This window comes from Chamaea fasciata, unplaced genomic scaffold, assembly GCF_029207755.1.
Source record: "Chamaea fasciata isolate MVZ Bird 193981 ecotype frontalis unplaced genomic scaffold, bChaFas1.0.hap1 SCAF_23, whole genome shotgun sequence".
In the NCBI taxonomy this organism is placed as follows: Eukaryota; Metazoa; Chordata; class Aves; order Passeriformes; family Sylviidae; genus Chamaea; species Chamaea fasciata.
The window spans coordinates 1,508,598-1,519,595 of record NW_027094108.1 but is presented as its reverse complement, the minus strand read 5'-3'; the positions used below and the strand labels follow the sequence as shown (position 1 = coordinate 1,519,595).

At 53.1% G+C, this 10,998-nt stretch overlaps 1 protein-coding gene across 1 annotated transcript; it reads left to right on the top strand.

Moving 5' to 3' along the window:
• Nucleotides 1-1,756: 1,756 nt before the first annotated feature.
• On the top strand, nt 1,757-10,980 carry PUSL1 (pseudouridine synthase like 1). Its single transcript, XM_066202990.1, has 4 exons — nt 1,757-2,197; nt 3,075-3,132; nt 8,624-8,811; nt 9,882-10,980. Exons 1-4 carry the CDS (start codon nt 2,139-2,141, stop codon nt 9,919-9,921), a joined length of 345 nt encoding a protein of 114 aa, XP_066059087.1. The 5' UTR covers nt 1,757-2,138; the 3' UTR covers nt 9,922-10,980.
• Nucleotides 10,981-10,998: the final 18 nt, after the last annotated feature.

Sequence of the window (10,998 nt, the reverse complement as noted above, 5' to 3'; positions counted from 1 at the left end):
CCAGGGATTTTCGCCTCCCTCTCCCTGCTTTACCCATCAGTTGGGTGCCTGTTCGTGCTGGTTTGAGGATCTTGCCCATCCAGATATTGCAGCTCAGTGTGGGTTTTTTTTTAGAAAGAGTTTTAAATACATGTTACAGGCACGGAGAACATCTGCAGCCTTTGTGTTTTACCATGATCTTGGCGTATTTCTGTCCCTGGAGCTGTCATTTCCCCTCAGCTGTTATTTGCACGTCTTTGCAGGCTGAACTGGATGGATTGGGATAGCCTGGAACGCCTGTGCTGGCAGGATTTGGGTTGGGAGGGACCTTAAAAATCATTCAGTTCCCACCCCCTGCCACTGACAGGGACCTTCCACCATCCCTGGGCACTTCCAGGGGCAGCCACAGCTTCTCTGGGAATGCTTGATGTGTTCTCTTCGCTCAAATCAATACATTGTTGTTGTTATTATTATTATTATTGTTGTTATTATTATAATTTTCTTTCATCCAACTGAGTTGGAGGCAGCACGGTTGGAGAGCTGAAGAGCATCCGAGGTGAACCACAGGGTTCCAGGGGGGTCTGATGTTTGCACAGCATCCCAGCTGCCATCAGCACATCCCTGGTCCCCATGGGCACATCCCATTTCCCACCAGCTGATCCCATTTCCCACCAGCTCATCCCATTTCCCACCAGCACATCCCCGTTTCTTCATCAGCCCATCCCTGGTCCCCATGAGCCGATTTCCAGGTCCCCATGAGCACATCCCTGTCCCCGTCAGCACATCTCATCTCCCACCAGCACACTCCCAGTCCCAGTCAGTCTACCCCGGGCCCCCATCAGCCCATCCCCGGCTCCTATCAGCCCATCCCCAGTCCCTATGAGCACATCCCAGTTTCCATCAGCCCATCCCCGGTTCCCATGAACCCATCCCCGGTTCCCCCCAGCTCATCCCCGGTCCCCATGAGCACATCCCGGTCCCCTCAAGCCCATCCCCATTCCCACCAGCCCATCCCGGTCCCCCCCAACTCATCCCCATTGTCATCACTCTATCCCCGGTTCCCCCAGCCCATCCCCGTTCCCCATGATCCCATCCCCGGTTCCCCCAGCCCATCCCCGTTCCCCATGAGCCCATCCCCGTTCCCCATGAGCCCATCCCCGGTTCCCCCAGCCCATCCCCGTTCCCCATGAGCCCATCCCCGGTTCCCCCATCCCATCCCCGTTTCCCCCAGCCCATCCCCGTTCCCCATGAGCCCATCCCCGGTTCCCCCAGCCCATCCCCGTTCCCCATGAGCCCATCCCCGGTTCCCCCATCCCATCCCCGTTTCCCCCAGCCCATCCCCGTTCCCCATGAGCCCATCCCCGGTTCCCCCAGCCCATCCCCGTTCCCCATGAGCCCATCCCCGGTTCCCCCATCCCATCCCCGTTTCCCCCAGCCCATCCCCGTTCCCCATGAGCCCATCCCCGGTTCCCCCAGCCCATCCCCGTTCCCCATGAGCCCATCCCCGGTTCCCCCATCCCATCCCCGTTTCCCCCAGCCCATCCCCGTTCCCCATGAGCCCATCCCCGGTTCCCCCCATCCCATCCCCGGTTCCTATGAGCCCATCCCCGGTTCCCCATGAGCCCATCCCCGGTTCCCCCCATCCCGTCCCGCTCCCCCCGCACCGGCGTTGGCGGAAGCGGCGGTGCCGGGCGGGGGAAGAGGCGGTGCCGCTGCCGCTGCCGCTGCCGCTGCTGCTGCTGCTGCTGCTGCTGCTGCCGGGCTCGGGACCCGCTGCTGCTGCTGCTGCCCGACCCCGCTCCGAGCCGGGCTCTGTCCCGCTCTGTCCCGCTCTGTCCCCGCTCTGTCCCGGCTCTGTCCCCGCTCTGTCCCGCTCTGTCCCGCTCTGTCCCGCTCTGTCCCCGCTCTGTCCCGCTCTGCCCCCGCTCTGTCCCCGCTCTGTCCCGCTCTGCCCCCGCTCTGTCCCCGCTCTGTCCCGCTCTGTCCTCGCTCTGTCCCCGCTCTGTCCCGCTCTGTCCCGCTCTGTCCCGCTCTGTCCCGCTCTGCCCCCGCTCTGTCCCGGCTCTGCCCCCGCTCTGTCCCCGCTCTGTCCCGCTCTGTCCCGCTCTGTCCCGCTCTGTCCCGCTCTGTCCCCGCTCTGTCCCCGCTCTGTCCCAGCCATGGTGTGTGGCCCGGCCCGGTACCTGGTGTTCTTTCAGTACTTTGGCACCAGGTACAGGTACGTGCCCCGCTGCGCCCCGGCCACGGGCAGGAGCCGAGCAGCGGCCCCGGAGAGCTGGGGAGGGGTGGGAGAGAGCTGGGATTGGGATAGAGCCTGGGGATGGAGCTTGGAGAGGGCTGAGTCTGGAGAGAGCAGGCTTTGGGGATAGAGCCTGGGGATGGAGCTTGGAGAGGGCTGAGTATGGAATGGCAGAATTTGGGGAAAGCAGGGTTTGGGGATAGAGCCTGGGGATGGAGCTTGGAGAGGGCTGAGTATGGAATGGCAGAATTTGGGGAAAGCAGGGTTTGGGGATAGAGCCTGGGGATGGAGCTTGGAGAGGGCTGAGTATGGAATGGCAGAATTTGGGGAAAGCAGGGTTTGGGGATAGAGCCTGGGGATGGAGCTTGGAGAGGGCTGAGTATGGAATGGCAGAATTTGGGGAAAGCAGGGTGTGGGAGAGCAGAGTTTAGGAAGGAATGGATGAGAGCAGAGTTTGGGGAGAGCAGAATCTGGGGAGGGCAGAGTTTGGTCAATTTATGGCACTCACAAGTCCTGGCCTGCAACTGGCAACCAACTCCTGGCCCTAAAATAGTTTTATCTCAAACTAATTTACTTTATCTGCCTTATTCTCCTGTCAGCCTCCGTCTCAAGGGCAGGTCCAAAGAGGAACAGTTGAAGGATTATTTTATTTGCAACATCCCTTCTTGAAAATAACCACTTTTAATAATTTGAATTAGTTTAGTAACCAATAAGGCACTTTTCCTGCCCGTTCCTCAGCGTTTGGTCCCTGCATGATCTGTGGGAAGATGCAGGAAGTTCTGGATTTGTTGGTGGGCTCAGTCAGGTCCCCGAGCGTTGACCCACATCAACAAATTGTGTTTGTTTTGCTCTGCAGTGGGGTTATGGAGACCAAGAGTGATCAGGCCCTGGTTGGAGTCCAGAATTATTTGGAGGTAGGTCCTTGCTGATCCTCTTGTCGTGAAAATGAAGCTTTTAGAGTCACCTTGTTCAGCTCCAGAAATTACCAGGGGTAAATATTATTTTGAGGTGGACACCCAGTAAGACCAGCAGAGTGCTGAGCGCTGTAAAGTTCGAAACAAAATACTTTAAGTGATGTCATTACACAGATTCTGACCTTAAAAAGGTGTGAAGCCTTCAGTGAGACTGAACTGAGCCCAGACCTGACTCTGAGAGCCCCTGGCCCACCTGAGCTTGCTCAGGACTCGTGGCTTTGCCCTTAAACTGCCTCAGTTCTGCTTCACGTCCAATTCCTTCATGGGTTCAGCAGCTGGATGCTGTCTCCTCCCGGGAGAGGATGTCCCTGGCAGAGGCTTTCAGAACAAAGCACAGCAGGATGTTCCATTGTTCTGTGCTGCTTCCATTTTTACTCTGCAGTTCTCTTGTGCCAGGGGGAAAAAAAAAAAAAAAATATGATCCTGTTCTCCCTGCACTGCTCCCAAGGATTCCCTTGGACTGGGAATGGTTTGAGGGCCCCAGGTGCTGTTTGGGCTGGCAGTGAGTGTGAGCAGGGGTGTAAAAAAACCCCGTTTTTACACCCAGGAGTAGAAAATGGGTCATCTGAGCGTCGTAATCCGATTGCGAATTGAAATTGTGAATTAATTACAAGCTGCTGCTGAGTCTGGTGCAGGGCAGGCATCAAAAGGAAGCTGAATTATTATTTGTCTCGTCTTGGAAGCATCGTGGAGTTCAAAACGAAGCTGTGTGCCTGCTTGGAAGATAAGAGGTTTGTTGAAGAGCTGATTTCTGCAGGTCAGACCACACCTGGGCGTTCATTGTGTCACTCAGTAACCGTCTGTGGTCGGTGTGGCTGACCCAAATCGCAAATTGCAGCCCTGGTGGGGTGTGCAGGACAGAGCTGGCCCGGAGCAGCCTCGGTGTCCCACCCAGGTGACACGGCCGGGACATCCCCACCCTCCCTGAGGCTGAGAATTCCTGCTGCTCTCACTCCAGAGGAAACTGGGAGGGGTTGTGGCCGCAGTCAGAGTGCTCAGGGTGGCTTCTTGCCCGAGACTGTGCCGGAGAAAATGTCTAAATATCGTGCAGGCCGTGCAAGAAGAGCCCAAAAGGATTTCCCATCCCATTTATCTCCTCCTCTGAGCCGGGCTCTGGCCTTGGGGGGAGCCCAGCGCTGTCTGAACAGGCAGAAGGGCAGGGTGGGTGATGGAGAGGAGGAAAGGAGAGGAGGGAAAGACAACCACGAGCTTCTTTGGCGTTGCCTTTTCCCAGGATCAGCACTTTGCTCGGGCCTTTCACGTGCTGGGCACTGCTGCGTCCCTTGGAGCCACGTGGGGAAAGAAGCCTTAAAGCAGCTTGAACAGAAAACTTCTGGGGCCTGCAGGGATTCCTCTTCCTTCCTCCTTTTCTCTGCGACCTCGAACGGCGCTGCTTTGCCCCCAAAGGCGGGAAAGCAGCCGAAGGGCAGGGCAGAATGAAGGCTGTAATGAGATCCTGATCGTGTCCGGCAGTTTGTTTGCAGTCCCAGGCAAGAAAATAAACCCGGGGAGGTGCAGGCTTGGCGTTCCTGCAGCCGCCTGGAGGAGATTGGAACGGGCTGCCCGGGTTTTGCGTGGCTTTGTGCTGCGGGGGGATGGCTGGGCTGGGGCTGCGCCGATCTGTTTGTCACCCCACGGGGAGCGAAAAGCTTGTTTTTAGTCCTCGGTGCTGCTCTGTGACAGAGCCCTGGGACTCTCCAGAGGAAACGGAGCCTTGGTTGATTCCAGAGATGCTTGGAGGAGCTTTTCGTGGCAGTTTTAGCGGGGTGAGCTTTGCTGGCGACACTTTATTCCTTGGAGACAAGTCTTGGAGCGCTGGGAAGCCGAATTTAAAGCCCAAAGTGAATTCCAGGCCCTGTTTCCCCACATGGGGAGGTTGGAGCTCTGGGATTTCGCTCCCTCCACTTTTTCATGGAAGTTTTTCACATCCAGGACTTCAGGCTCTGTCTCAACTCTCAGAAATGTCTCTGCCGTAGAGGAAGATCTCACCTTTTGCTGTTGCTTGTGGTAAAAAAAAAAACCCAAAACCAAACAAAAAACCCCACCTGCTTGGGGTCTGCAGAGTCCCCTTCCCTCTCAGGCCTGCCCGGAAGCATCTCCCGTTTCCCATTTTGCTGGGAATTGCCGCCCAAACTCATTTTCCCCCCTCCCAACCCCCTGGTTTGGCCAGCAGCCTTGTGCTCAGGGCAGAGCTCGTTCCTCCTGAAAGGAAAAGGGAGGAGGAGAGGAGAGAAAGGAGGAACAGCAGCTCCTTACTATGCCAGGCAGCTCTGCTACAACCTCCTTCCCCTCCTCCTTGAAAGAAAAAAAACCTCCTTCCCCTCTTCCTTTAAAACAAAAAACGGGGCAAGAAATTCAGAGAGACAAAGAGACCTGCCGCCTTCAGCCTCTGCTTGGATGATAACCCCAGTGACGCGGGGGATTGCTTGGGGAACCTTCTCCCCTAACAAAATCCGCCTTCTCCGGGTATCCTTGCTGGCACTGGCTTCCGTTGCATCCAGCCAACTGCAAACGAGCTGGATTTTTAATTAGTTTCAGCTGACGGAGCACCCAGCGAGTCAGGGAGGACTTGCAACCAGAAGCTTTGCATGTTATTAATTATTAGGACACTGTAATTAATAAAAGGGTGCAGCTCCCTGGCAGGGCGCTGTGTCTGAGGGTGAAACCAGCACCAATCCAGCTGCTGGGGAAGAGAAATTTATTTATTTTTTTTTTCCCCAAAACATTTCCCAATTCCTGTAAAGGCTGAGAGAAAATCTGGAGGATTTTTTTTTTTTTTAATATATATGTATAAATAATTTTAATTTTTATTCAGACTCCAGGAAGAGGAGTGGGTGGACTTTTGCTCCCCTGCCGTGGGTGATGTTCATCACCTCCTGCCCCTCCAGCACGGGAGGAAAAGTGAGCTGGGAGCAATAAAAGCAATCTGGAATGTGGATCCATATCATTCTGGCAGCCAGCAGTGGAAATTCCAGCAGAATTCAGTGGTCAAGTGACCAAAGCCTGTTAGCAGGAGCAGCTAAATGCAATTAATGCTTCCCCCTGCATCCCTGCCGTGGCTGAGGGATAAAATAAAAATGCAATTAATGCTTCCCCTGTGTCCCTGAGGGATGATAAAAAATGCAATTAATGCTTCCCCCTGCATCCCTGCCGTGGCTGAGGGATAAACTTGCACCCCGGCTGCTCCAGCAATGTGGCTGGGTGGAAAAACCCGGCAGAAATGAAATGAGAGAGGCCTCCGAAACAGGTGCCAAAGCCAAAGATTTCAGTGTTTACAGCACCCGCTAAAGAAAAAAAAAAATAAAATGAAATTGATGTTTTCCTGTGGCTTAAAGGAGGGAGCAGAGAGCTGCGAGCTCTGAGCACACACAGCCCGGCCCAGCTCCTTTATTCCTTTATCTCCTGCATTTCTTTTTAGCTGGCTGAAATCCTTGACTCCTGCTTCAGTTCCCCGCAGGTGATCCCAGACAGGGGCGGGAGATCTGGATTAACAGCCCTTGAAGCCTTTGGAGTTGCTCAGATGAAAGCCCCGCCTGTTTTTAGGGGGTTGGTTTTTTGGGGTTTTTGGGGGGGTTTTTTTTACTGCAAGGGCAGGAAAAACTGGTCCCCCCCCTATCCAAGCAGTTCCTGCTTGTAAACAGTGCACCTCTTTTTTTTGTTTTTAAATTCAGGGTGGGGGAATATGAAGAGATTAAAGTGCACGGGAGCGAGAGGAGGAAACCGTCAGTGCTCGGAGGACTTTGGATGTTCAGATATCAGGAGGTGTTTGCAAAGGTGCAGGGGTCAGTCCTGAGCTGCCTGCAAATCCAGAAATGCTCTCTCCCTTTCAGGAGATTTACATCCCACCCAAAAGAAAGGAAATATTACAATTGGAGCTGGAGGCAGCAGTCGGTAGAATATTCTCGGTGTGTTTTCGGGTGCCTGAGTGCTGGAGGGAAAAAAAAAAAATCCACAAAGCTTCACAATTTTGGGATTTTTTTTTTTTTTTTTTGGTGGTGTTGATGGTCACATTCCTCCTTTGGATGCTCAGAAAGGTGGGGGAAAAAAAATCTGATGGAAGGAAGGGCAGCTGTGAAAAATCCCATTTTGTGGGAGGCAAATCCCCAGCCCTGCACCTTTGCGGGTTTGCTGGCTGAGCTGAGCAGGGGGAAGGAAATCACCAGGTTTCCTGGAGGCTCTGCTCCTCTTTTCCTCCTCCAGAGGAGAAATCCAGCTTTGGGATGGTCCAGCTGCGTTCCCGATTCTCCAGATGGAGCCGGGATGCGCTCAGGGATCGGAAGCACTGCTGCACCCAAGCCAAAAAAAAAAGAGGAAAAAAACCACCAAAGGATGTTTTCCATGTTCTCTCCTTTTGTCTCTTCTCAACTCCCGTTTCCACTGGCTGGTTCTCGTCCGCTGAGCGAGGAGGGCGAGAAAAGGGTGGAGAGAGGAGGGGAGGGAGGAGCCGGCAGAGCCCAAACATCTCTGGAGAAACTTCTGCTCTTAAAAAATCACCTCCTGCTCTCCGGCAAATTGCTGAGGCACAAGAGCCAAGGGCTGCTGCAGGGGACGGTTCCGTTTCTGTCTGCCCCCTCTCTGCTTGGGGGTGATAAATAAAGCCGCTTTCTTTCCACTCTTAATTGTAACCACATGTGAACTCCAAATGGAAGGATTAGGAAAGGGAAAAAATAAAAAAAAAAAAACCAAATTCAGTTTGGTTCTGTTTCCCAGGCCTCCCCCTGCAGCTTGGTTAACATTTTTTTCCCTCTGCCTCCCCGTGCCTTTTCATGGAACATTTCTGCCCCGAGCTGCTCCAACAGGAGTCTGGAAGGTCTCTGTGAGTCAGCAACTCGAACTTTATTGACTCTTGCAGCGAATTAAAACCCAATAAAAGCCGCTGGGTTCAGTGCTCGGGAAGGGAGTTTGGAGTCATCCCTCTGGGATTTTTTTTCTGCCTTCTTTTGTGGGTTTTTTTTCCCCCCACTCTTTTCAGATGTTTCACTTATTCCCTGTGGTGATTTTCACTGGATTTTTCTGTCTGGGGGCCTGGGCTTGGGGGTGAAACGGGCTGAAATCATTGACCCTCCTGTCTTTTTTCCTCTCACCCAACGGCACAAAGCCGACGGGAGAGAGACGAACGTTTTTCACTTTATTTTCTGCACTCGGGGAAGCTCACACCTCACAGAGCAGAGGATGAAGAGACGAGCAGTTCGTTTGGCCTTTATTTTGTCCACCCAAGGGATCTCTCATGATGTTTTGGGTGCCCTGTGTGAGGTGATTTCGGGGCAGACACCTCTGCCTTTAGGAGAAACCCCCCCAGACGCGCTCCTCTCCATCCCTTCTTTCCCAACCCACAGCAGCTCCAAAACTCCTCGAGGAGCCGGGGGGAGGATGTTTTTTGCCGAATTCTTGCCGAATTCTTGCTGAATTCCCCCTTTTCTTTGGCTCCTAGGAGGCAGCCCAGAAGCTGAAGCCCAGCTCTCCCATCAAGTTCCACATCTCCAGCCGGACGGACACGGGCGTCCACGCCCTGGCCAACGCCGCCCACCTGGACATCCACAGGGCTCCAGGAAAAGTCCCTTTCACCGCCCAGCAGCTTGTCCAGGGCCTGAACCACCACCTCAGGCCTGAGCCCATCTGGTGAGTCGGCAGAGGGGCAAAAATCCTTTCTTTTGGGGCAAAAAATTCCTTTATTTTGGCTTTTTTTTTGGATTTTTTTTTTTTTGGCTCGGAAAGGATCCCGCGCCTTCGTGCACGGGATGTATTTTTTGGTTTTTTCCTGTTTTCTTGGGTTTTTTTCCCCTCCCTTGACCTTGTGTGGTTTCTGCCGCTGGCCTGGCCACTTCAAAACCGGTTTTTGTTGCTTTGGGATTGCGTGCTGGCGGCCCTGAAAAAGAGGATTTGTGGCAGTTTTGGTGTCACCACGGCAAAGGCTGGATCCCCCTGGGCTGCCACGAGCTCTCAGTTATTGCTCCTTGGGGAATTTATTCTGCCTCAAACCCAGGAAATGATCATGAAATCAGCGCTTCTATCTCAGTTAGAGAAACACAACCACCACACCTTGTGAGGGTTTCCAAAGATGGGTGGAACTTCACACGTTCTTTGCTTTTCTTCCCAAAGTCCCTGCCACCCGTCACTCGGGGTGTCCCCTTCCCTGCGGGTGCGTTTTCGTGGTTCAAATGTAGATTGAGGAGGGGGAGGGGGAAAAAAAATAATTAAATTCAAGATTTTTGGGGCTAAAAGCCAAATGTGGGCTGTCCAGCACGACTGGGGAGTCCGCTCGCTGCTTTATTTCCTGATTTGCGTGTTGGGGTTTAATTGTCCAACTCCAGCTGCTGGTGGTGAGCTCTCATCCTTCTTGGTTGTGATTTGGGTCTAAAAACCCGTCCCAGCTGTCCTTGGTGTGCAGCAGGAGAAGGATTTGTTTTGTGTCCCTGCTGTGTGCAGAGCTGAGTGACACCGACTGTGAGCTCAGAGCTGCACCCCCGGGCACCGCAGAACCCGGAATACACGAAAATTAAAAATTAAGGCACCGCTGACCCAAACCAGATTTGCTGCTGGAGGGAGCTGAGAGCGTCTCCAGAACGAGCCAGGAGTGGGATCTCCGCTGGGGAAAGTTCTGTGTTCCCTCTGAGGTCTGCCAGGTACCTCGGAGGGGGTGACACCTCCTGTCCCAGCCTGAATTTTATCAGCTTTTCCCTCTCCCCGAGGCTGAACCTTCCCAAAACGGCTTCATCTGCTTCCCATTAAGCTGAGGGTGACAAGCCTGAGCCTGCACGTCCTCATCCCTCATCCCTCATCCCGCCCTCTGGAAAAATCCCTGTGCCAGCAGGAGGAATTCTCTGCTCCTGCTGAAAAACTCCCAAACTTTGGATGTGGTTGAAGGAGAAAAGAGGGATCTCGGTGAGAGCACATTGTTGTGGATGGAGCTTGGAAAGGAAACAGAATTCCAGGCTGGCTGAGTTTAAAAAAAAAACAAAACCTCTTTTTGTGGCCTGATGGTCGCTGCTCTGAGTCTTAAAACTTAAAAATGCATTTCAAGGGATTCCTTCCCCTAAAAAATCCGGGAATATTTCAGAGTTAAGAACACATTTGAAAGGATCCCTTCCCCTAAAAAATCCGGGAATATTTCAGAGTTAAGAACACATTTGAAAGGATCCCTTCCCCTAAAAAAATCCGGGAATATTTCAGAGTTAAGAACACATTTGAAAGGATCCCTTCCCCTAAAAAATCCGGGAATATTTCAGAGTTAAGAAGACATTTGAAAGGATCCCTTCCCCTAAAAAATCCGGGAATATTTCGGAGTTGGAGTGGCTTTAGTGGACTCTGCTGTCCCTGGAGTGGGGCTGGCAGTGTAGGAGTCTCACACCTCCCGTTCCTGGTTTTGGAAGCGCACAGTAAAAGTTGTGTGAGTGACAAGGCAGAGCTGGGGCTCCTCCCGCCTCCTGCAAATTGCCTTTTAGATGCTGCCGTCACTGGGGAGAGCAGGGTGAGTTTCAGTTTGATTTTGTCTCGTACATTGCCATTTCTAGTTAAATGTTAAATGTCTTTGGGTTGGTTTTTGGGGTTTTTTTCCCCCCCTTTGATCTCAAAATTCAGGCTCTGTTGGAAAGGCAACAAAACGCCACAGAAGTTCTTTATTTGCCACCATTCCCCCCGTTTTCACGAACGGGATCTCGGCGGCTGCCGGGGAAAACTCTGGGAGAGCATTCCTGGCTCAAGAGGAACAACTGCAGCAGGAAAAGCTTTGAGGAATTCTGTGAGCAGAAGCAGGCTCCTCTGGAAAGGAGGCTTCTTTAATAAAAACCACCCTGGTGCTAACAGAGG

What these genes read in the sequence shown, in the direction of transcription:
- PUSL1 (XM_066202990.1), top strand. Translation starts at nt 2,139, where the DNA reads ATGGTGTGTGGCCCGGCCCGGTACCTGGTGTTCTTTCAGTACTTTGGC. An exon ending in TACTTTGGCACCAGGTACAG is followed by an intron (nt 2,198 to 3,074) that starts GTACGTGCCCCG and finishes TTTGCTCTGCAG; the next exon opens with TGGGGTTATGGAGACCAAGA. An exon ending in CTCAGGCCTGAGCCCATCTG is followed by an intron (nt 8,812 to 9,881) that starts GTGAGTCGGCAG and finishes CCTCTCCCCGAG; the next exon opens with GCTGAACCTTCCCAAAACGG.